Source organism: Grammomys surdaster, unplaced genomic scaffold (genome assembly GCF_004785775.1).
Source record: "Grammomys surdaster isolate TR1022 unplaced genomic scaffold, NIH_TR_1.0 129, whole genome shotgun sequence".
Lineage (NCBI taxonomy): Eukaryota > Metazoa > Chordata > Mammalia > Rodentia > Muridae > Grammomys > Grammomys surdaster.
Window position 1 is genome coordinate 20,553,002 of NW_021604587.1, and position 25,767 is coordinate 20,578,768.

General features: G+C 50.1%; 1 protein-coding gene across 4 annotated transcripts in view; it reads left to right on the forward strand.

Moving 5' to 3' along the window:
- Kcnip3 (potassium voltage-gated channel interacting protein 3) overlaps window positions 1-25,767 on the forward strand; it is a 64,744-nt gene that overhangs the window by 34,333 nt on the left and 4,644 nt on the right. For 3 of the 4 annotated variants that reach the window (XM_028754545.1, XM_028754548.1, XM_028754550.1), the window contains 3 exons: window positions 22,977-23,101; window positions 23,537-23,606; window positions 23,860-23,930. In XM_028754545.1, coding sequence (XP_028610378.1) covers window positions 22,977-23,101; window positions 23,537-23,606; window positions 23,860-23,930 — 266 coding nt within the window. The remainder of the gene's footprint in view (window positions 1-22,976; window positions 23,102-23,536; window positions 23,607-23,859; window positions 23,931-25,767) is intronic. The other variant, XM_028754537.1, reaches the window with a different exon arrangement.

Genomic DNA, 25,767 nt, shown 5'->3' on the forward strand with positions numbered 1-25,767 from the left:
AGAGAGAGAGAGAGAGAGAGAGAGAGAGAGAGAGAGAGAGAGAGAGAGAATGTTGAGTTTTGTTTTTAGAGTTGTCAGATGCTGGGTCTTTCGGGCTTTGAGGTTTCAAATGCTGAAGCCAGGCCCAGGCTAGCTGCCTGCTGATCCAGCTGTGGGAGTCTTAGCCACCTCTCTAGTGCCACGCCTGCCTGCGTGCCATCATTCTTCCTGTATAACAATAGTGAACTAAACCTCTGAGCTGTAAGCTAGCCCCGTTAAGTGTCCCTTAAGACTTGCCATGGTCATGGTGTCTCTTCACCGCCTTAGACACCCTAACAAAGACAGGCATAACTTTGTCCAATGAAGCCCCACCTCCTAAATGTTCCGTTGCCTCCCGATAGCACCACAGACGAGCAGTCATGGTTTAGCATGTGAGCTGTTCAGGAGACATTTACCACCTATCCCATAACTCTGTGGCTCCATCCTTCCCTGGATCCCAACCTCTCAAACCGCCCCTGCTCTATGATCTAGTTCCTTCATCTCTGTGAACACCCGCATGAGGCGGTTTTGAGCGCCATCGTTTAGGGCAGTATACTGACTGAAATGATGAGATAAATGTTCTTTCATGTGCTCCCTTCTCAGGAGGCTCACTCCCCTGTGCCTACCGCTGTTCCCGGATCTTAAAGAGCTGCTGTGTGGAGTGTGTGTGGGCCTGAAGGGTATCTTCAGTCCTGAGCTAAGTCTGTTGCCAGTCCTGCCATTGCTTAGGTTCTCCTTCCCCATGTTCAAGAGGATTGAGGTACCAAGGAATGGTGAAAAAATGTAGATTTAGGACTGGCAACACGTCTCAGTCAGTAAAGGTGCTTGCTGCCAAGACTTTAATGACTTGAGTTCAGTCCCTGGGACCCACATGGTGGAAGGAGAGGACCAAATCCTGACAATTGTCCTCTATCCTCCACATATATGCTATGGCATGTGTGCATGCAAACACCACACACACACACAGACACATAGACACACACACAGACACACACACACACACACTATATTGGCTTTTCTACCTAAATACTCAAATGAGCATCTCTGGTGTGTTGGGGCCCTGCCCTGTGCAACTGTCCATTGAGATCCTTTCTTCCTTGTGGCTCTGTCTTCCCCTCCCCTGGACCTCATCCTGTTGGAGCTGCATGTGTGAGGCCCTTCGTCAACATGTATATGTTCCAGCCAGTGAGAAATCTAAGAGAACAGGAGGGAGGCTCACCTACTGTGCTGTGCTGCTTCACCTTCATTGTCAACAGGGCTGGATTGGGAATTCCCTGGGAGACACACCTGTGAATCCGCCTGTGTTTCCAGAGACTGAGGGAAGACCCACCCTGAGTGTGAGCACATCTTAAGCCTTGACTAAATAAAAAAGAGGGAGGAGGAAGCTAAGCATCAACACTAATCTCTCTGAGCCCTAGACCTCCAGTTCTGTATTCTCACTGGCCCCCTTTTTGAGAGTCTGGCCTTCATAACTAGTAAGTAATGTATTAATTAGGATTCTCTTGGTTACAGGTAACTGCAACCTAACTCAAGTTCTTGGCTTAAGCAATAACTGGTGGGATTACTAACTCATAACTGAAAGGTAGAATTTGACAGTGCTATCAGGTACAGCTGAATCCAGGTACACAGCAACTACTGTTGCTTTCCTCTTTCCTCTTATCTCCCTAGGGGACAACATTCTCAGGCTTCTTGTTGCCAACTCAGGGTGCCCACTGACTGCATAAGTCTCCTGTAGGGCTCTTGTGGTCCTGGTCCCATCTGGTATCTAACCTGAGCTGCCCACTGGAGTGGTAGAAGGCAGAGCAGAGGTGAACAGAGGAGTTGGGGCCACAGGCCAGTTCTAGTCAGATCTCCAAAACCACCATCCTGGCTTCAGGAGCAAAGAGTGTGAAAAAGGCAAAGCAATCCTGGTGCAGTTACCAAGTCTAGATGGAGATGACAAGCAGGCATAGCCACCGTCAGAGTTAACATAAAAAGGACAGAATCCCATGGCCATCTTGAGATGGTGGCTTTGGTGGCTGAGTAGAGCAGTAGGAGTTGGAGGAGATAGGTATCTCTGTTGGGAGTCCAGGAGGGAGGGAAGGGGTGTGGCTGAGGGGGGGGATGGAGGCATGGTGCCAGAGCACAGAGGGGGATGGGAAGAGGGTGGCATAGGGGAGAAGACTGGGGGTGGCACAGGCTGGAGGGGATGGAGAGGTCAGCTGTGGCTGTGACATACCCAGGACACCATGTGTGAGGGACCTTTTTTGCTTGTGGAATTCCACTCCTGGGTAGCTTAGTGTCTATGAAGCATAAGAACAATTCATTCAACAATGCCTGCCTGTTCTACCCAGTAGAATGAACTAGAACTAAAGGAACCCTGTTGCCCGGAGAGCTGGGACCAGTACAGCTTGCTGAGCTGGTCCCAGGGAATGGGTCCTCAGATGGAACTGGTCCAGACCCATAAGAGTCAGAACCTTTGGAGTCTGGGCTAGCTTGGTGTCTAGAGTAGGAAATAGTGTGTCATGTCTGTCAAACTCTCAGGTCCCCAGCCTTGAAAAACTAACAACAGAGCTGCGTGAGGAATAAGAGACAGAGGGACATAGGAGGTGGAGAGTGGCCAGAAACGAAGCAGAGGGAGTGCAGGGAAGGCCACCAAGCATGGCTGGTGTCATCTTCGTAGGCTTCCTGGAGACAGCACCAGGCAGCAGCTTCAATATTCCAGGCCAAAACGACACTATGACCTCAAGTGCAACCCCTGCGGACTCCAACCTGCCTCGTCTGGTAACTCCCTAAACCAGACCAGGCTTTCAAACCTTCCTGAGTACCCCACACATCCGAGGCCTTCAAAGGAGCTCTGTCCCTCAACTTCTTTAGAAAGCATGGGCTGCTCCTCTGTGACTCCTTCATCTTCTCCTACAGAGATTTCACTTCGCCCCCCGACCCCCGCCGCCCCACCACCATACCCTCCCGGTACCTTAGCCCTCTCATCCCTTCCCCAAAGGTTATGCAAGTGATGCCACTTCCAGGGATGTGACTGCATGGGCGGGAACAAGAGAGGGCTGACTGCTAGCCAAAGCAAACAGCCCCCTGGGGGCGTGGCCGTCAGGAGGCGTGGCCTGACTTTTCCTTGCTTAGAGAAGCCGCTTGAGCGCTTAGTCTGGGGAAGGATATGAGAGAACCGTCGCCTAGCGTCAGTGGACCTCGGTCAGAACCAAGGCTGACAGGGTCCAACTCGGAGAGACCTGGGGACTCCACTTCCATCCATTAGGGCTGCAGCCCAGGCTGTTCATATCACAGGGCTACTGCGCTCTCGGGCCTCGGATCCACTTAGGCGTCGTTAATATTTTACACTGCACAACCAGGGGATCGATGACTTGCTTATAGCTCAGTGCTTATGAGCAGCCACTGACGCTTACACTGGCATCTGAAGATGCTCAGGAACACAAGGGAAACTGAGGCAGGGAGGCAGCGGTGGGTGCCAGCATCAGGAGGCTCAGAGGGCTCAGTCGGCTTCCCACTTATGCTGGATTTTCTGCCTCACCTAATACGGCTGTCTTCCTGCACAGCTGGGTTGAGTGTAAATCATTGGGCGGGAGAAACGCAGCCCACTCAGGGGCCACCCGTGGTCTCACTGGATCTTTTGAGCCCCTAGAGAGGCTAGTCACCGTCCCCACTTTATCGATGGGGAAACTGAGACTTACAGAGGCTATGACTCTAGGAAAGTCTATCAAGACTTTGACGCCATATGGAAACTAACAGAGACATGGGCTGGGTATTTCTTGGTTCTTAAGTGTGTAATTTATAGGGCGCAGGAGACCCTTGACCTTCTGGCCTTTTAAACGTTTTAGCGAGTTGAGTTCTCCAGCAGAGCTGTCTGGTGATTTCGGCCTCTCTGCCTAGCTTTCTGGCCTTAATCAATGGAGACTACAGCCCAATTAACCTGAACTAAAAGCCGTTCACTTACAGCTCCTTAAAATTCTTCCCCAAACTCCGGCTTTTAATTAAGCAGGTTAAGTTAGTGAGGCTGTGTGGCTCCCATCGGTGAAGCGCGGTTCCAGAATCTAACCCGCTGGCGTTGCACCTGTGCTCCCCTTAAGTAATTCCCTCCTGGGCCTCAGTTTCCAGGTCTATAAAACGGAAGATGAGGAATGCCCACTGTAGGAATTCTTTAAATATATCCAACAGCATGACCTAGATATGTGAGCTCCGGGCCAGGTAGAGTGGGCACAGGGGCTCTGCTAGGGTTTCCATCCCCACCCGAGGATTAAACACTGTGCGCCTAGGACTAAACACTGTGTTGATGCTCTTTGAATAAATGGGCGAGTTCTGGTCTACAGAGTGAGTTCCAGGACAGCCAGGGCCATACAGAGAAACCCTGTCTCGAAAAAACAAAACAAAAAACAAATAAATGGGCGAGTAGTTTGTAAGATCCTAGACGCAAGCTGAGATTGTTTGGGCTGCGGGTGGGAACAATGCCCTTAGGCGTGAAGCGGCTCTCAATTTCTCCTGCTAAAACAGCAAGAAGGGGTTGGGATTGTCGGCGGCAGCACTTCCCACCTAGTCCCTCTGGGTTGGTGGTGACTCCCGAGGCGCGCTGTGCCCGCTGGGGGGCAGCAGAGAGTCAGCTCTGCGCCCAGCACGCGAAGGCGCTTCGCAGCCTGGAGCATCTCGACTCCGCCCTGCCACTCCCCGCCTTCCCCTCCCTCTTCCTTCTTTTCCACGGCTTCCTTGGCCCTACCCAGTGCCCTAAAGGGAAGAAATACACCCACAGACTAATTAGCACAGCTCTCAGCAGCAGCTTAGATCTTCCCGACGTCCAGAAAGGCAAATCGGCTCTCTATGGAAAAAGCTGAAAGTCCGAGACTCGACCAAAGTCATACAGCAGTCAGAACCTGAACTCAGCTCAGGAGGCTCCAGTGCCAAAGCCAGAGCTTCCTCCTAAAGCCTCGGGAGCGCAAGCAGGTTTCCAGAACTGGCGAACTCTGGATATCAACTTCTCTATCTTCAAAGAGGGGTAGATCCGGATCAAGTTGAATCTCAGGTTGTGGGCTAAGTTGCAGGAAACATCCCGGAGACTCAGGGCTTCCCGGATCCTCCGCACCCCTCCCACTGACTTGCAGAGAGTGTGGCCACTGCGCCCCTCCTCCTGAGCACCCGGCTCCCTCCAGCGGGTGGGGAAACCGCAGACCGCGCGGCCTCCCCGAGGCTGGCGGGGGAGCGGTGGCGACGCGCCAAGTTCAGTCTGGAGCTGGACCGTATAGGGCGGGGCCTTGTCCCTCCCTCCTCTTCCTGGCCTGGCAAGGAGGGGCCGCAAGGGACGAGTCCCAGAGTGGTCGCTGCGCCTAGGCCAATGAGCGCGCGGGGAGCCGCGATGGAGCCTGGGGCGGCCAGAAGCGCCCGAGACCCCCGCCTGTGTGGCCCCGAGCCCTCGGGGCAGGACAGGGGGCGGCAAAGTCGTGATGCCCCGTGCGGGGAATGGGGGCACTGCTGGCTCACACTGATCCCCACGCTGCAACCGCCGCCGCGCCTCGAAGTTTGGTGGCTAATTTGGAAAGTTGAGCCCGGGCTCCAGCATCACGACCGGTTCTGCTCACTGCCACCTTCTCTTCCACGGGGTCCTGGCCCCAACAACACCCGTAGCCCCGCCTGCCCGGGGCATGTGAGCCGCCGCCCCTGAGCCCGGGCAGGAGGCTCCGGCCCCGGCGCCTCCAGGCAGCGCACGGCGGAGGGGTGCGCCCCGGTCCCAGCCGCGCTCGCCATGGGCATTCAGGGTATGGAGCTGTGCGCCATGGCCGTGGTGGTGCTGCTGTTCATTGCCGTCCTCAAGCAGTTCGGCATCTTGGAACCCATGTCCATGGAAGGTAACATGTGGCCGCCCGCCCCTCTGTGGCTCTTCCCGGGGAGGCCAGGGGTCGGTAGAAGGATAGTTGCCTCGGCTCAGACGCCGCCCCTTCCTGGCTGGGGAGGGCAGGGTTTTGGACTTAGAGGGCAGAGAGAGCTCGGACTGAACCGACCAAACCACCGGACTGCAGCGTTGGCGTAGATGGGAGGGATGCGCAGGGTGACATCTTGAGCGAGCATTCCTAGCTGACCTAGGCTTTGCGAGTCCGAGCTGCCTCTGGCTTGGGCCGCCTGGGAGAGGCAGGTGGCCCAGGGTGAGGTGCCAGGAAAGACCCAGGACCCAAGGTACCAGAAATTGGCAAGTGATTTGAGACCTTTGCCAGTGCTGAGACTGTCCCTTTCGCCCTCCATTTGGTGTCCAGTTCCCTGTCTCCATGCAGAACTCCTGTCCCTAAGATCAGTAACCAAATCCGCAGCCACATTTCTGTCCTAATAAAATATTAACAGAGAAAACAGACTACTCTTAAATCAGTCCTGACCATCTCTTTGAAACCCCTGACAAATATCCTTGGACATGAATACCAACTGCAGGGCGCTACCACTTCTGGGCAGGTTAGGAGGAGGGGCCATCTCTGGACAAATAGTTGGGCTAAGAGAAGGGAACACCAGATATATAACTTCTCCAGCTGTTCTAAAGATTCAGGCGTAGTCCCTCTCCTCAAAACTGAGAGAAAGGGGCTGGCTTCAGGTCACCTAGGTTCCTTGGCTGCTCCTCAGAACTGAGAGAAAGGGGCTGGCTTCAGGTCATCTAGGTCCCTTGGCTGCTTTAAGGGAGGTTTAGTATCCTGCTGGTTCAGCACTCTGACGACCTTGCCAGGCCCCAATTCTTGGGAATGGAACCCAGAGACTGGGGGAGGGAAGTTGCTCCTGTCTCTGAGCTGCCTACCATCCTCTTAGACATAGGAATGGGTCCCAACTCTCTGCAAAGGGCTGATGAGGGCCAGAAAGGGCAGTCCAGGGTGTGAGGCATAACTCTACTCTGCTCCTGAGGGCAGAGTTGGTCCTTTCCTAGAAACCTATCACCACACACGCCCCACAGAAGCCATGGACTCCCTCATGCCTCTTTTCTAAATCTGCAAATGAGGACCAGGGAGAAAAAGTCGATTAAATCACCACCGCCTTGGGCTCGTAGGCTCTAGTGGGCAGGAGAGTTAGTTGCCCAAGCTTGCCTGGCTGGAGATAGACCCTGGCAATGGGCTTGGTGGGGAAGATGTGAGGGTGCTTGGGGTTGGAGCAGGGGCAGAGAGGGATTTGCATGCCTCCAAGAAGACTTCCTGTGTCTGTCACCTTCTGCACATCTCCTATTGGAAGCTTGGAGAGTGTGTCATGTGATGTGCAGGAAGTCATGACCATCCCATTGCAAATCCCTGTTTCCCATGCCTTCTTGGACCCTCACCCCTGCCCGTGTCCAGAAACACCAGTCAGCCTCGTTTCCATAACACTGCAAAGGTCACTCCCACCAAGGTGTGGGGCAGTCTGAACTTTGGCTTTGTGAGTTCTCAGGAAAACTGTCTTTACAAGGTGGACAGTATTCCTAAGACAGTGTATGGTTTGTTTGACACGCTAACCAGCCCCCTTCAAGCTCAAGATATCCCACTTTTCTATCCCACATGTGCCTTTAGGAGTTCTGGACTCATGATGCAGGCGGAGGAACACACAGGCTGAGCCAATGAGACCTGAAAGGGGATCCCGTCATCCTTACAAACTGTAAAGCCCCTTTAACTGACCCAAGCCTCTGCAGCACCATCTGTAAACTGGGTCTGATGACTTAACTCCTGCCCCTGCTCCCAGTGCCATGTCAGGCTTCCATGGTCAGTACTCTGCTCGCTCAGTATTATGCTATCACCTCCATCAGCGGGATACTAGTAAGAACAGAAGTGACCCAGGGTTTAACACATTTCTCGTGGAGAGTGGAGACAGCTTTCCCCTCCCCCCTGCTTGGGTCAGAGCGGGGAGTTGTAAGTTCTAGATGTTCTGTGTTGATGGGGAGTGGTGCCAGCTGAGAGCCTGGAGCACCTAGTGGCCAGCAGCAGCTAAGGAAGCATCAGATGTGCCGTGAGGAGCCTGAGTCCAGCCATCTAACTGGGTAGGAGCTGGTCTGCATGCTGCTGGGGTGAAAGGCGGCCTGTGCTCCTGGTCCTTGGCCGTGCCACATGTGCGCATGTGCAATTGGCCCTATTGCTTGTCTTCGCCGAGCCTCCGCGGTTTTCATCTGTAAGAAACCAGAATGACGAGTCCGTCGGGACTGGTAGGAACTGAAGAGCCGGAGTTTTACTGAAGGTCACGAAGCGGACTCTATTTGGGCACTGGGACCAGGACCCAGCACAGACTGGGCTGAAGGGCTAAAAGTTGTGTAAGTGGTGTCTGGCATGTGGGTTCTGGGCCTGGCCTGGCAAGTCTATAAAAGCCGTGAAGTTAACTTTGCAGGGTTGATAGCTTTCCCTGGCTGGCTGACATTGGGACTATGGGGAGTCCCAAGTCTCTCTCTGAGGCTCTTCCCTGAGCCTTGCTTGAGGCACTGGTAGAGGGTGCCCCAGTTGCTGCATCCCTGGTGTCTTTGAGGTACTGGTAAGGTACTTCTTTGTCTTCCCCACACAGAAGCCTCAACTCCCATGCACCTGGGCTTCCTCACAGCCCCACACTCAAATAGGGAGGCTTCCTGAATTCCTTCGTCAGTTAATAATCTGCTAGGTGCCAACAGCATGGGACGTGGCCATGTGCTGCCCACTATAGTTCCGGTACCTGGCACCATACTTGGGACTAGACAGCTGCTTAGTGAGGATTTGTTGACAATATGAGGGAATCTTCTCAACAACGAGAGAAAACTGGAGCCTTCTCTCTGCCTCCAGCCCCTGCTGCCCACCAAGCCTGAGGTTAGATCCTAGAAGAGACATTGATCCGATTGGGCATGAAGGGGCTTCTAAGTGGCAGGAGTGGGATCTGCTGCTGAGTGTACAGAGGCTGGGAGATGGTGTGTGTTCAGTGCTGGTGTGGGGGGGTGTTACTGGATGTGGGGGGCCTGGTCAGGTATGTGGGGCACTGGCCAGTATTTTGGGGAAGAAGTGTTAAATAGGATCTCACTAGGTAGCCTGAATTGGCCCCAAATTTATGATCTTCGTGCCCCTACCTGCCTCCCCACCCCATCTTGGGATTGTAGTTGTGTTATCCACCATGCCTGGGTGGGACATTGGTTCTCAATGGGGCTGTTCAGTGTAATATCTGAGGGTCTTTGAAAAGCACGCTGAGTATGTCCACCCCAGGCATACTAAGTGCCTGAGGTTTCTAGGCACATTCCCCTCTAAGAACTTTACTCTTAGAGAGGTCTGCAATCTCTGTGTGAAGCTCCAGCTCTCAGAGGCGGGCGGGCTTAACCTCACAGTTACAAAACTGTCAAGGATAAACAGTTGTGGTTTCTCAGTGTGTCCCAGGCCAGTGGCAGGAATATCCCCCAGGGTTGTTAGACATGAACATCCAGTCAGGCCTAGTAGGTCAGACTTATAAGCCCAGCTTCAGGGGAGGCAAAGGCAGGAACATAAGTGACTCCTTAGGTTATAGTCAGCTGAAAGCCAGACTGGGCAATTTGATGAGACCCTGTCTCAAAATAAAAAGTTAAAAACAGACTGAGGATATAGCCCAGTAGGAGAGCATTTTGACTAGTGTATGTGAGGCCCTGTGTTCAATCTCCAGCACCTCCCTCCCTCCCTCCCTCTCTCCCTCCCTCCCTCCCTGCCTCCCTCCCTCCTTCTCTCCTCCCTCTCTCCTCCCTCCCTTTCTCTCTCTCTCTCTCTATCTGTCTATCTATCTATCTATCTCTCTATCTCTATCTCTTTCTCTCTCTCTCACACACACACACACATCTTGAGGTCCTCCCTAAACCTATGGCATCTGGATGTAGGACCCAGCAGCTTGTCTCTTACCTATCTCAAGAGACCACTCAACATGTCCCAGTTTGAAGACAAAACTCTGGGTGGGCATACTCTTCAGCTGGGATACTGACATCCATCAGGGAAAAAAAAGTCATGGACATTTCCAGGTAGAGAAAGATGCTGGAATTTTAGTCCCAGGTCAAACTGGAGGCATTTGCAGCCATCCTGGAGACGTTACAGTGGGAGTGCAGCAAGTAGGTAGGCTCTGAGTCCAAGGAAGGGCGGCCAGAGCTTGCTCTGAGGAGAGATGATCAAGGAGTAAAAGGGAGGGCCACCACTGGGGCTCTTGGGAATAATACTCTCTTGCCTTTTCCTGTTTCTTGAGGCATCTTGTTGGTTCATGGCCTCTTCCTCCATTTCAACAACATCAGACAGGGCCTTCTGTCTCAGCCTCTCTTCCGGTTTCCCTTCTGCTTTACTCTGAGACACCTGCATGATCCAGGTTGCATCCCTGTTTTAAGTTCAACTGGGCAGCAACCTTAATTACCTTCATCTGCAGCTGGAATGAACGTGACCAGATATGCTCATAGTTTCCAGGCACCAATCTTGGACCAATTTGGGGAGCCATTATTCTGCCTAGCACAGGGTTCTACTGGAAAAGACTGATCCAAGTGGAATCATGAAGGAGGTAGAGGCTGTACCCATCTGCAGTGTGGCTTAAGGGAAGGTTTGCTATGGGCACATGGTGAGGACACAGAGGTGTGAGACTAAGACATCACCAAGGATCTGAGGTAATAAGGAACCAGGCTCAAGGGCTGGGCTGGTGCCATCATTAACAGATGACAGGAAAATAGTGAGCAGGGCAAGGGACCAGGTTGGGAGGATGCTGCTGACAAGGTGGTTATGAGCCCCATGTTCATCTGAGGCTCTCTGTCATCCCATTACCTGCTGAAGCCCCTCCCAAAGTCCCTGTGCCCTCCAGCCCTGCCACTCTTGCCTTCCAGTCCTGGCTGTCCTGTTGTCAGTTGGCCTGCCCTGAGAACTCTGACTCTCATTGGATATCATGACTACTGATCAGACCTGTCCAGGAGGCTAGGCTTCCCAGTGTGGAGTTGAGACAGCCTAGGTACCTCACAGGAGATCCCTGACTGAATAGGGGTATGGCATGTCCATTCTGTGATTTGAAGATCTGCAGCAGTCTGCTGCCTAGACCTGGATCTCCTCCATCTCGGACCCTATGACTTGGGTCAGTGGTGAGATCCTGGAAGTGTTTGGGGCGTAAGAGCCTCCCAGGCTGAATGAGGTCTTGCTAGGACAGGAGGTATATTCTAGCCAACAGTTAAGCCTTGGAGATAAAATGAAAGGGCTGTGATCAAGACAACAGAAGAGCGAAGCTGTAGGTGCCCTGAGGAGAGAGAAGCCCCTCCCATGAAGGGGGAGGGGCAATTTTCCCAGCATCTGGAGCCTGACAGGTCCCAGAGAAACAGAAGCTCTGGGTGAACACTGCTGTGGCCTAGTATGCACACACCTGCTCCACAGAAAGGCCTCTGGCCAGGTACAAACTAAAGAGAGAGGAAGGTATTATACTAACACTGAGTACTCAGAGCACAGGTGTCCCTTCCCCTATACACACACACACACAAACACACACACACACACACACACACACACACACACACACAGAGAGAGAGAGAGAGAGAGAGAGCATTGGCTGGGCTGGGTGTACCTCTCTAAGGCTCCAGGCCCTTCTTACTTGGTTTGGCTATTAGCTTGCTTTGTGACTGTGCCTTTAACCTCAGGGCTTACTTTGCTGGTCTTTGAAATGAGAATCACAGCAGATTCTTCCCCTGTGTGGTTCACTGGGGTGGCATATAATAATAATTTTTAAAAAGTTTGAAAGAGTAGAAAGATGGGAACTGACAGCCAGGATCTCTGTAGCTTGGGTGCAAGGTTGGCAGCTCCTTACTCTCAGCCCTTTGTCTTCCTCATGGCCCAGGGCTTGGCATTGATGCTGTGTCTTCCTTCTTCCTCTCCAACATCTGGTGGTGCTACTGGCTTCCAGTGGATTGAGGCTGCTACATATCCTGCTACTCTCAGGACAGACCCTCTGGCCAGATGGCAGCATGACATAAGATGAAACTGGTCCTAGAAAGAACACTGGCCAGTGATGAGTGGCAGAGAGATGCCCCAATCTAAGCCAACTCCTCATCTGTAGGGAGGGCTTTGGAGAGAAGTGTATCTCCTCTGGGAAGGCCCCTGACTCTTCCATCATAGGATACCAGGGTCTGTATTAAAAAGGACACTACCTTCTAAGTCCCTATGTTCCTGTCCACACCTGTTGGGCTTTAGTTTATGCATGGGTGTGGGTTCTGTGGGTTGAATTGTGAGTTCCACGTGTCTGCCACTCCAAGGGGCTGGGGCCGTGGCTCGGGGAAGCAGAGACATGGGAATTCGACTGAGTTCACTCCACGCATGCCAGGCCGACATCAGGCTGTGAGAAGCCCCAGAGCTCCACTCCAGGTATGGGGAGAACACAGTCTGGGGGCTGGAGCTCTTGGGTTGGGGAATCCCTGGGCCAAGGGGATGGATGGGAACTGACTGGTCTCAAATCCTTGGGCTCAGGAACCAAGAAGGACCAAGGCAGGAGGAGGGGGAGGCGGTGTATGGGCTGGATCGACCCGAAGGCGAAGGGGCAAGGGGGATGAGCTCCAGCAGTGTCCCTTGTCCCTCGGGGAAGAGGGCTCTTTGTCACAGCAACTCACTTGGCTGAGTCTTGGCTGGCTCTCCGTGGCTGTCACATAGAGAGGTGGTCAGCAGGAGATTAGATGGCAGCTCGGTAGTTGAAGACCTTCTCCATGGTTCCCTATGGTGGCCCCCCAAAACAAGAGGTAGTCCATGGTCTTAAAATGTTTATTGTCATAGTGGAAAATGGATGAAGCTATACCCCAGGTTCTCAGGGTGGGCTTGAGGTTAAATACTTTTTTCGAGGAGGAGGAGGGGGCTCTGGGAAGGAATTCTTAATTGGCTATGCCTTCTGGCCTTTAGGTATCTCATGAATATGGAGATCTCTTAAGGCTCTGTGGCCTATAGTCACGCCTTTTACCTGTGCTATGTGACCATGACCAATGGCTACAAAACTCTCTTTGGGAGGGACTGTGGAGGGCTGAAACTATGTGAAAGGAACCAGGGGTCCCAGGAGCGATGCCAAACTCCTACCATCCCTTTAGGATTTCCAGGGTTTGAAGTATGCTTGACCAGGTACCCAGTTGCCTCTCACAGCCCACCACTACACACACACACACACCTGTGGGCTCATCACTAAGGGCCTCAGTGTGCTTGGAACTACCTGGCAAACAACTGGTGTTCCATGGACTAGTCTAGTATCTTTTAGACTAGACTATCTAGTCTATATTCACAGTCCCACAGACTGGGGACATTATAACGACAGAAGTTTGACTTTACCTTCTGTTCCAAAGCTTCCCAGGTTGAGATCTGCCTGGTGATAGGCTCTTACTGGAAGCATCCCCTGAGTAGTCCAAGACATTGCATAGGGAGAGACAGGGTACTTACATGAGTTTCTCTTAAGGTCTCTTCCTTACAAATCCACCAAAATGGGCTTGAGAGATGGCTCAGTGTTTAAGAGCACTGACTGCCCTTCCAGAGGTCCTGAGTTCAATTCCCAGAAACCAGCAACATGGTGGCTCATAACCATCTGTAATGGGATCCATTGCCCTGGTCTGGTGTGTCTGAAAACACCTACAGTGTGTGTGTGTGTGTGTGTGTGTGTGTGTGTGTGTGTGTATATTTTTTTTAAATAAACAAAACCACCAAGATTCCATTATGGGGGTTCCATCCTGAGCCCATTATCCCAGTCACTATCCAAGACTTCCCCTCAGAATACCATAGTTGAATTCAGTTCCTACATTCTTACTGTGGGCATTAAATCTCACCACATGAAGCCTGAAAGGGATCAGTGTAGTTTTCCTGGGATCCTGGTTAGTTCCCAAAGGAACAGAAACATACAAAAGCAAGCCTGACTCTGAATCCCTGGTTTCCACCACGTTATAATGCATCCAGAGGAGCCCTCACCAGGAACCCTCTTGTTTGGATCCTTCAATTACCAGAATCATGAGCCAAACAATTCTCTTCATCAAGTACCCAGTCTTGAGTACTTTAAAAGATTTTTAATTTTTTTGCATGTGTATGGGTGTTGTGGTGGTTTGAATGAGAACCTAGAGGTTCATATGTTTGAATACTTGGTCCCCAGTTGGTTCAGGAAGGATTAGGAGAGGTGGCCTTGTTGGAGAAGATGTGTCACTGGGGGAAGGCTTTGAGGTTTCAAAACGCTTGCACCACCACCTCCTCTGTCTGCCTCCAACTTTTGGATCAAGATGTGAGCTCTTAGCTGTTTCTGCCACTATGTCCTTGCTCCACCATTATAGACTCTAACTTAGATAGCATAAGCCCCCAATAAACTCTTCCATCTGTTACTTTGGTCATGTGTCTTATCACGGCATTAGAAAAGTAACTAAGACAGAAGTTGGCACTAGGAAGTGGAGGTATATCTTTGGACTCTGGACTAGGAAAGCTGTTGAGTGCTGTACACAGGCCTTGCTGGGCCATCTTAGTAGGAACTAAAAAGACTGGCCTGTGGAGGCCCAGCTCAAGAGGTTTCAGAACAGTATTAGCGGCTGGAGTAGACTCCATTCTTAGAGTATTTTGGTGAAGAATGTGGCTGCTTTCAGTCCTTGTCCTAAGAATCTGCCTGAGGCCAAGTTAGAAAGGATTGATTTGCCTGACAGAGATTTCAGTACAGCTAATGTTGACGTTGCCATGCAGTTATTAGTGATTACTATTATAAAGTTCTGCAGTGAAAAAGAGCAAGCAAGGCAAAACCAAATATAAAACATACAGTTTTAAATGAAAAAGAACCTAGGCTTGTTCTGAAAGAGATAAGATTAAAGAAAGGTTTGTTCTAAAATGGAATGGGGGGGGCAGTGCCTTCAGGGAAAGACCTCAGGCAGCTAAGCTTCCAACTTGGGCAATGAAAAGACCTGAGGAATTTTCTGCTCCTAAAACAAATAAACAAAGGAAAGCTGCTGCAAATTTAGGGTACCAGGCTGTACCCCAATTGGACAGCCGTACTTGGCAATGTCATCATGCAGTTCTAGCTATAGAGTCAAGAAGGATATGTGAGGAAAGGGGTTGTGGAATCTTACTCCACTGTTAAGGAGAGCTGCAGATGCCAAGTGTGTGACAGAAGGGTCCCTGCATGGAGACCTGAGAAGCCATTGCAAGAAGCTGGGAAGGTGAAGCCCCAGCTATAATTAGGACCACTTTCTTGTCTATTCACAATAGACCTTATTGGGTTTATCTCAAAGCCACCAGTTTTCCTCTGCTTCCCACAATGTGGGATGATACAAGTCACTGGTGCAGAGACCATACTAAGGTCTTTATAATTTCCCAAAATAAGTGAAATTAAACTTTGTATCCAAAGGCATCGTGTGAACGAGTCCATGAGCTCTCCTCTTGGTGATCACTGAGATGTTCTTAAACACCAGATTCAATCCTAACTTTGCCAGGTGTCATGGTGATTTGAGGGAATCTGTTCCTTCTACCAGCTCTGCCTTCCCCTAGCCAGACATGCTGACACACAGGTCACTATGGGATGCATGAGTGTGCTCTGTACCCTGAGGGGCCCTAATTCAGCAGCAGTGGGGAGGAGGAAGAACAGGGGAGGGTTGAAGTCACAGTGGGCATGGCAGTACCTCTGAAGCATGCCACAAAGCAATAACTTTGCCATCCTCTGCCGACTCAAGAGGAGGTTCGAGGGAGGTTCTGCTCTTGGTTCTGTCTTCTCTCCTGTGGCAAGCTCCAGGGGTCTCCAGGGCAGCCGCTCAAAGGTATCAGTGACTGTCCAAGGAAGCTTGGATGAGTTCAGCTACTGGGGTAGGCTAGGAAGGTTCCTTCCCTATCCTCACCCAGGCCCTTGATGGGTCCACTCAGCAAATCCAAGCCCCACATTTCCCAAGCCCCTACCAGTGGTCGGTGTATAGTGGGAGTCACATGGAGGACAGGGCAGGACCTCTCTGTGCAGCTTATGTACTGATGAGGAAACTTGGCTTGGATTTGAGGGTGACTTGGCTGCACCATCTGCCACCTACTGATCACAGCATTGATTAGGCTGAGCTGGCTGGCTAGGCAGGTGTCACCTTCCTCCCTCATAATTTTGTATGTGTCCCTCCTGTATGTTTTGGCCTCAGACCAAATAGAGGAGGAACAATCTTTAGTCAAGGGCACACACATAGCTATGTTGATCTCTTGAACCCCTAAACAAGCCCTTAGAAAAAAATCAAAACAAACAAACAAACAAAAGCCTAGCCTGTAACATCTCAGATGCTGTGGGACTTCAGACTTAAAAAAAAAAAAACCTTCAAGGCTGGGTAAATTGGAAAAGCATTTGGCTTGAAAACATGAAGGTCTGAATTCAGGCCTCTAATCCACTAAGTTCAGTTTTTCAGCAAGAGTCCTGCTGCCTGGGCAGAAATAGGGAGAGGGTTGCTAGGACCTGCCAGGCAGAGATAGAGCACTCCCCATGTCCTAGTGCTCTGCTGGATTCGTAGATTTGGGGACATCCTGGAGTTTAAGTGACATTGGAAAGCCATATAGCTATCTGCTTGCTCTGTTGCCATTCTGAGGAATCCTAACCAATACTCTTCTTCCCTACTCTGGCCCATTTTGTTGCCGGAGACTGCTTTATTCTTGACTTCTCTTGTTGGAACCAAACCCTTTTTTTGGGGGGGGGGGGAGAACAGTCATAGATACCACAGCAATGCCCTCCAGCATACCCTATCTCCAGTCTGACCATGGGGCACCCAATCCATAGCACAGAAAACAGAAATAGGGCATATGCTAACAAGTCAGAGCCAAGCTGAGGAGTTAAAGCAGGATCCGGGTAGATGCAGTGTGGTTGTCTTCTTGAGAAGGTGACTGATGTGTGAGCAGAGGCACAGCCAGGGACAGGATCCCTGGTAGGTTTTGGGGGGACATGGGACAGTAGAGCTGAGTGGAGAAAGTGGAGAGATGTCAGAGGTGAAGTCTGAGCCAGGGTGGGACACTGTCTGATCACTTTGGATTTTGTAGTAGACAAGGGGCAGGTAAAGGGGCAAGCATGTTTGCAGAAGCTACCCCTGGCATCCTGAGAAGAAGAAACTGTGGAAGTGAGTTTTCTTTGGATTATATGGGTCCAGGACTCAGCCCCACTAGTGCTGGTCTCAGTGTCTGCTTCCATCTGATGTCAACTCTGTCACTTCCCTTTACTCCTGGGTCATTGGTCATCTGGCCATGTGCACTACAAAGAAGAGATTTAGCTTTGCTCTCTGCATATGGATGGGATGTCGAGTTTCCAACACTCCCTACTAAACAAACTGTGGAATCCACCTTAATACTTCTGTCTCCAAGAGCTCCCTGGGTGGCTGGTGAGTGGGTTCCTCCTGGTTCCAGCTGTGCAACAGTCTCTTTGGTAGCTCTGCAATAGACTGATAAGATAAATTTCTAATGGGAAAAACACCTTACTCAGACTAAGTATATCAAGGGTCTAGAAAAATCTAACTGGATTTCAGTGCGTGTGTGCGCGTGTGCGCATGCGTGTGTCTGTGTCTGTGTCTGTGTCTGTGTCTGTGTGTGTCTGTGTATACATGGGGACCAGAGATCAACCTCAGGAGTTATTTCTCAGGGGCCAGCCACCTTGTTTTTTAAGATGGCATCTCTTACCAGCTAAGTAAGCTAGACTACCTGGGCAGAGAGCCCCAGGAATCCCACCATCTCAGCTCCCAGCTCTGGGATTACAATCATGAGCTGCCTGACTTGGCTTTCTATGTGGATGCTGGAATGCTGCAATCCCTGCACCAACCGAACCATCTCCCCTGACCCCAGCCTGGAGTTTGACTGCGATTGCATTGACTGTGCATATGCATGACTTTGAGGATAAATGGTGTATTTGTAATGGTATCCAACTTTATAATATTGTGCTGTTGTCACGTGGCTCTGGTAGCATGGAGGTTTGTCTGTCTGTGTAGAGATCCTTTGAGTTTCCCTGGCTACTTCAATGCCTTTTAGTTTTTCTCCTCGTCCAAGTGTTACCTGTTATTTTTAGTGCATTTTCTAGGTGGCTATTACTGGTGCAGAGAGCTGCCATTGATTTTCCATGAACTCATCTCCTCCCCCTCCCCCCCCCCCTCCCCCCCCCCCCCCTTCCTCTCCCTCCCCCCCACTCCACCTCATCCTCCTCAGTTCTTCTTTAGACACAGGCTGACACACTTCAGGTTGGCCTTGACTTTCTGCGTAGCCAGGGGTAACCTTGAGCTTCCGTCCTCCAGTCTCTGCCTCCCAAGTGCTAGATCACACATGTGCAAACCCCACAGTAAGACAGTCATATGATTTTCCCTTCTTAGAATCTTCCAAATCCTAATTGCCATATATTTTAAAAACCAGCAACAAAACAAAAGCACAGCTGGGCACAGCTGGCTAACAACATCTTGGGTCAAGATTTTGTGTCTAGCTTCCACAGTGAAATGTCTTCCCTTATAACATTGCTGTCATGAAACTCTGAGACCAAAATTACTGTGTGGATTGTGGTGTGACAATTGCTGGGGGTCCTTTGAGAACTTGGTTTTCAGAGTACCGGGGGTCAGGGAAGCATTACTGGCCCCCATTGTTTCTCTAGACACAGTCTCGCTGGGTAGCCTAGACTAGCCACAAATTGTCTCTGCCTCTCTGGCTAGCTTTCACAATATCGCACACACCACCACGCCTGACTGTTGTCATTAAATTATTAATTTTCAATCCCCCCTTCCCTCTTTCTAAAAACCACCTGTGACATTAGCTCCAGGCCCTTTCTGTTCTCTGTGTGCTCGTGCACACACATGACACACATGTGCACACATGGTTGATAGTTCTTTCCTGGACGACCCATTTGATCTTCACAGGAAGACTTAGTGTTAGGCTTTGTCCAAGTACGTCTGTGCTTACTTTCCCTTAGGTCTAGAACACAGTGTCTTAAACTGGGGCCTGTAGCCCCATATGGGGTCATGTTACTGAACGTGGGCTGAGAAAAAGTTCTCTCTGTTGTATAACATTTTGAGATGGCTTTGTGTTGCCATATATGAATGGATCCTAGTTTATTTTTTTAAGATGTATTTATTTGTTTTATGTAAATTCACTGTCACTGTCTTCAGACACACCAGAAGAGGGAACTGGATCCCATTACAGGTGGTTGTGAGACACTATCTGGTTGCTGAGGATTAAACTAGGGACCTCTGGAAGAGCAGTCAGTGCTCTTAACCACTAAGCTATCTCTCCAGCCCCTCCCTCCCCCTTGTTTGTTTTTAATAGAGAACGCTGTTCCTTTATAATGAATGGGCCACACTTCCATGCTTCTATTGACCAGGCAGCTTTCAGTGTTGTCATTGAATACACTAGTAAGAATCAGGCTTCTTTGAATATCCTTGCACAAGCCTTCCTGTGGACTTCGTGTTTCTTGTTTATCCCACGTGATTGTTGTCACAAATTTGATAAATGTTTCCTAAGAAACCACCAAGCAGTGGTCCATTTCGTACACTGTTTTGTACTTACCATCTCCCAAGAGATTCACACCTCACCAACATTCAGTGGTACCCATGGACGTGGCAGATGATTGGAAGGCTTGCAGATTACATGGGCTCGTTTGCATTTCTTTGACTGATGCCCTGATGCTAAGGGCAACTCTTGTACTGCACACTTATAGATCTTCTCTTGGGCAAGATGGAGTTATCAGGTATATTACTGTTGGTTTACAGAAGTTCATTACATGTTCTGTAGATGAGCCCTCATATGCATTAGAATGTCTTCCTAGCTTATGACTTCCTACTGGATTTCATAATGGTTTCATTGGCCTTTCTCTGTTGACTTGTTATTTTTTGTATTATTTGTTATTATTTGTTGTTTCTTGAGCTCTAATCTTATTTTTCTCTTATCATTGTGTCTGTTGTTGTTGATTTTGTTTTTGTTTTTTATTGTTTTGTTTTGTTTTTTGAGACTAGGATCTGTAGCCTAGTCTGGCTTTGTACTAGGGGATATCCACCTGCCTCAGGCTCCTGAGTGTTGGATTTACAGGGTATGAGTCACCATGCCTGGCTCAACTCAAGCGCCACTATACTTTTATTTATGGCCTTTCTTCTATTTACCTTGAATTTATAATTTTTTTTGCTATTCTGTGTGTGTGTCTTTCTGTCTGTCTGTTTATATGTGTATATGTATGTGTGTATGTGTGTCTCAGTGTGTGTGTTCTTGTGTGTACATATACCATGGTACATGTATAGAGGTCAGTTTGAAGGAGCCAGTTCTTATCCTCCACCCTGTTTTCGGGCAGAGTTTCTCTTGTTTTTCTGATGCTCTGTGGACTTCAGGATAGCCAGCTTTGTAGTTTCCAAGCAGTTCTTCTGTCCCACCTCCCACCTCACCATATGAGTAGTGAGATTACAGAAGAATGTTATAGCACATCTGACTTTATGTGTGAGTTCCCAGGAGTCGAGCTTAAGTCCTCAGGCTTGCCCTGCAAAGCCTCTTTACTCATGGAGCTGCCTCACTGGGCACATGTGTAACTCAGGTTCCCATGCTCTCACGGCAAGTACTTTACCAACTAAGATTTTCCTTAGATGCTAAAAAGCTTAGATCTGGAAGCTTGAATCATTGGTTTTCATCTCTCCTCCTCCTCCTATTCTTCTTCTTCCTCCTGCTCCTCCTCTTCCCCCTCTTCTTCTTCTTCCTCCTCCTCTTCCTCCTCCTCTTCCTCCTTCTCTTTCTCCTCTTCCTCCTCTTCTTCTTCTTCTGAGATAGTTTTACTCTGTAACCTGAAATGGTCTATAACTCGTAGCAATCCTCCTGCCTCAGTCCCCAGAATGCTGGGATTACAGGCATGGACCACTGTGCCTGGGTACCTATCTTCTTTTCTGGTAGAAGAATCTAAAGGATATGGCATTCTCTCTGGGCATTCTGTGTTTTCACTATTGCTTAGTTCAGACTTTACCTTGCAATTTTTCTTCTCTGACCCGTGGGCTTAGTACAAGTATATTGTTTCATTTCCAAACACTTAAGAATTTTTTTCTAAGCATTTCTTATTTGAATTTTAACTTATTACCATTTCGGCCAGATCTGTTTTATGTACCAGCATCTGGTATATCCTGGCAACCACAGGATAGGCTTTTGAAAAGAATGTGTATTCTACAATCTCTATATAGTGTTCTATAAATATTAATTAGACCAAATTGGTTGATAGTAGCTTCTGAATCTTTTATATCTACTTGTACCATTTGCTGAAAAAGAATGTTCATATCTTCAACTATGGTTGGGCTGTTCCTTCCTGTAGTTCTGATTTTTTATTTACTTATTTACTTTGCTTTAGGTATTTAGCAGCTATTTTTAAGTGGTGCAGTAAAGTTTTGTACTGTTGTATCTTCTGGATAAAGTAATCTTCTCATCATGAAATCTCTGGCTATCTCGTTCTTCTATTTTGCCCTTTTATTCTACCCCAGCCTGTGCCTTTGTACTCAGGCTCTCGTTTCTGACAGCATTTTGTTGTTGGTGGTTGGTTGGCTTGGTTTGGTTTAGTTCAGGGTTTTTAATCACCCAGTCTGAAAAGTCTGCCTCTTAACCAAGGCAAAGTTGTTCCTTCTGCATTCATGCTGCTTGTGCAGGTCACACTGAAGGCTTCTCCTTGGCTATGTCCTCCACACATCTGTCTGTTTATCCTGCTATGATAGACAAAGATGTCTCCAGCTCCCCATCTGATAGCAAAGTGAAACAAACAAACAAGACCTTCACTGCTGCTATGAGCATCCCAGTACAGTGCTCCCATCTGGGAACAGATCCTTAAGGGACAACAACCAGAATGGCACTGCTGGCTCTCATGTGGCTGGCCAAGGCTTCATTTGATAGGTAGTCAGGTTTAACAGTTTCCAGGGCTTGGCTAGAGATTAGTGGTAGAGCGCTTGTCCATCCTGCATAAGATGCTGTATTCAAATTTAATACCACAAACAAATTCAGTACCACTACATCCATATGAAGGTAGGAATTGCCAAAGAGAAGGAGAAAGACATGGAGAAAAGAACTAGAAGGAACTACAGGCTTGAAGACCAGTGTCCACCACCCACATGGCAGAGTTCACCTTCATTAGGGACAGGGGCATATCATGGAGCAGGAGGGTAAGCATACAGGGCTGGGAAGTATTTTGGGGAATTTCTCTCTGGGTGCATCTTCTAAATGAAGCAGGAACACAGTACCAAAACATAAGAGAAGGAAGAGATAACGCCCTCACCAAGGAACCAGGGTATGTAGTTAACCAGGAAACATCAGGTGCTTCTGACACCAGGCAGAGCCATGTGTGACGGCTGCCCCAGGCCCAGCAGGCATGGCTGTGCAGTCTATAACCTCCTTTGTTGGTAGAAACATAGCTGTGATATAACAGGTCACCTGTGTCAGTGGAAAGCATAGCATTTTGAGAACATGTCACACACAAGGCATAGGCACTTGCAGGCCTCTTGTCCACAGCTTTGGCTTTGTATTGTGAACATGAAGCATTCCCGAGAAAGTGTGTGTGTGTGTGTGTGTGTGTGTGTGTGTGTGTGTGTGTTGGAGGGGTGGGGAGTCTGGTAACCAGAAAAGCTTACTAGAAGTCTCACTTCACCCCAAGGCAGCCCCGGCTCACATTCTGGTGTGTTGTTTTTAACAGAAGTGGGAATAATAGGAATGAGGATAGACCTTGCCCCTACCCAACTAAGCGGCAAGCTCATCAGACTGGCGTAGACTAATGCCTTTCCCACTCCTGGTGAAATCAAAGAGGGCTGCATGGAAGAGATAGTTTGTAAAAGTAGTATCTTATCATCAGGTCTTTCTCTTGTGTCTCCCCCATTCAGAGTCTCCCTCTTACTCCCATTCCCCATGTGACTGAGGAGTGGATATGCTCAGGGTGACAGGAAGAGAGACTTAGAACACCTACAAGACAACTCCTAAGGGTTCCCTTCTGTCACAGCCTCTTCATCTGCGCCGTTAACAACCAGCATGGCTGTACAGGGCAGTCACACAAGCAGACTCCCTGCGCCCTCTCTCTCTGCCTGTGTCCTGGCTCTGGCCCACACTACATGTCTCTCTCCCTGCTGGGTGTGTCCTCCTCAGACAGCAGTGACAGTGAACTGGAGTTGTCCACGGTGCGCCATCAGCCAGAGGGCTTGGACCAGCTACAGGCCCAAACCAAGTTCACCAAGAAGGAGCTGCAGTCCCTTTACCGAGGCTTCAAGAACGTGAGTGTCCCCGTGTCTCCATCAGAGTCTCCAGGGAGCTTGACCACCTTCCTGTCTCCAACCCAGGAGACCTAGAAATTTCTCCAGAGTACAGTAAATACCCTAGAGGGCCTTTGCAGGGCTCATATTTGTGACAGAGCTATGGGGGGTGGGGGAGGCGGGAGTCAGCATGGATATTATATACACTTCTGTTAGAGCTTCAGATGCTGTATCAGTTGGGATAGCCTTGTCATGAAGGAAGCAGCCTCCACAACCCTGTCTACACGACCTTCTGCCTGCTCCACAAAGAGCTTCCCTAGCCCAGGGCTCAGAGGGGCCCAACTGTGCCTCAGGTCGTGATTATCTCCCAAGAGGCTGGAGAGGAGTCAGCCCGTGAGGTGAGGCATGGAGCCAGGAGTGGCCAAGGCCACTGAGAGGTGTGATTTCCCCCTGCAGGAGTGTCCTACGGGCCTGGTGGATGAAGACACCTTCAAACTCATTTATTCCCAGTTCTTCCCCCAGGGAGGTAAGTCCAAGGTCAGGCTCCCCCACTTCCTGGAAGCCATGACTACACCTGTCTTCTGGGGAGGGTGCCCTATGACCACCCCTACCTTCCTAGACACCCCTTCCTAACCCTTCCTGTTTGGAGGGCCTGATGTTGCCTTTGACCTACCAGAGAGGAACTCCCACTGGGCAGGAAGCTCCAGGCAGGACTATGTGAGAGCCAAACAGTCTTCCAGGAAGCCCTCCAACTCCAGCCTTGCCTTTTCTCCCTCTAGATGCTACCACCTATGCACACTTCCTCTTCAATGCCTTCGATGCTGATGGGAACGGGGCCATCCACTTTGAGGTAGGTCCGTGCTGACTCTTATGTCCTGTCCCTGTAGTCTCCGGACTCTTCACCCTAGGACCAACTTCTTAGGGCTGTTGAGTCAGGCTCGGTCCTGGGGTAAAGCCTTCCACGTGTCACTCAGCACAGACTGTTGACACTTGGCTAGCAAGGGTAGGGGACCAATGGCCCAGTCTCAGCTGTCTCTTCCATTCTGGGAGTTTGTATCCAACTTAGCCAGCCAAGGAAGCTGCCAACACACCCTCAGCTAGTGGTCCTCTAGGCTCTAACCAACATGAATCTACATTTTTAAAGAGGTCAAAGATTTAAATTTTTTTTCATGAATTTGGGGAGGGGCACATATGTAGAGGTCAGTGGACAACTTGCAGAAGCCAGTTCTCTCCTACCATGAGGGTCCGGGGTATTGACCTCAGGCTGTCAGGCTTGGTGGCTATTACCAGCCTTTGTTTTTTGAAACCAGGTCTCTCTATATAAGCCAATCTAGCCTCAAACTCATAAGCTTCCTGTCTTAGCATCCAGAGTGCTAAGACAACAGTCATGAGCTCTCATGCCTGGCTCTCAAATGGACCAAGGTTTAATAGTGGGGTTTCAAATCTTTGGTCTATGACCTTATTACTAAGCAAGCAGGTTAGAAACACCCAGAATACATGTTGAGTGGGCCTGAAGCCTCCAGGTTGCCATCCCAGCAGGACACCATGAGTGAAGGCCAGTGCTGCTCAGGGTGAGGAAGGAGAAGGCAGCCACTTCACATCACTCCAGACAGCCTGGGCTCCCCATGAGCAGTGGCATCATGGCCACATGCAGTCATCTGAGACGGGCCCCATCTGTAGAGCCCAGGTCCCTAAAAATAGCTGCAGGAGAAAAGCTGAAACCTCTTCAGAGAGGGACCTCACTGAGAGCTAACCTGATCGATAAGTGCCCCAGCTTGGCTTCCAAGGCCAAGGGCGGCCAGCGGGAACGCGGTCTAGCAAGCACACAACTCAGAAACGCCATGGACCGCCAGGCTGGGGTAATAATAACTCGTCAATAATGCCTCTGGGTTATTTTTACACAGCACCAGCCACACTGATACACTGGATGGGCCCAGGGAGGCCTGGGCTTGGCTCTGTGACCACAGCCCCCGCCCCAACCAGAAGGGCCATCATCTCCGTATACATAGTGTGTTGTAATCACTTATTTTCATTAACACCTCAAACACCAAAGTCATTGCATACAGAAAAGACCATAAGAACAGGAGCTAGTGGGGAACTGTGTGGCTTCCCAGGCTTCCCCTGTGGCCAGTGCTTGGGGTTCCCCCCTGAGACCACAGAGAGTGCTTGAGGAAGCATGAAAAGAAATCCAGTGAGAGACGTCCAGCCATGACTGTACGGGAGAGCTTTACTTAGTCATCAGTGAGCCCTTCAGTCAGTTTCCAAGGACCCCTTTTGTGTGTCCATGGACCAGGAAGGTCATGGTGCCTATCCCCTCCTATGGTTGTCATTTGCCTGTAGACCCTTCCCACATGACATGGGGCCTCTGGCACCTTCTCAGGTCTGCTATCCAGTCTTCCACATGCTCCTCTGTGTGGGAAACAAATCCCCTTGGCTTCAGTCCCCTGAGGAACTTCCTGGTTGTGGTGTTCTCCTCTAGGAAGCTTGCTGCAGGAAGGGAGGGACACAACTCAGCATCAGTCCTCAGGACCTTACAGAAAAAAAAAATTACACCTTCCCATCCCTTGACAACTTGAGAATGGCAACAAAACTGGCGGACCCGGACCTCGGTAGAGCCATGTAGATGTGGTCCCAGGTGCCCCCCCCCCCCGCCTTCCACCTGCCACGGGCAGTGCTGGCCATGGATG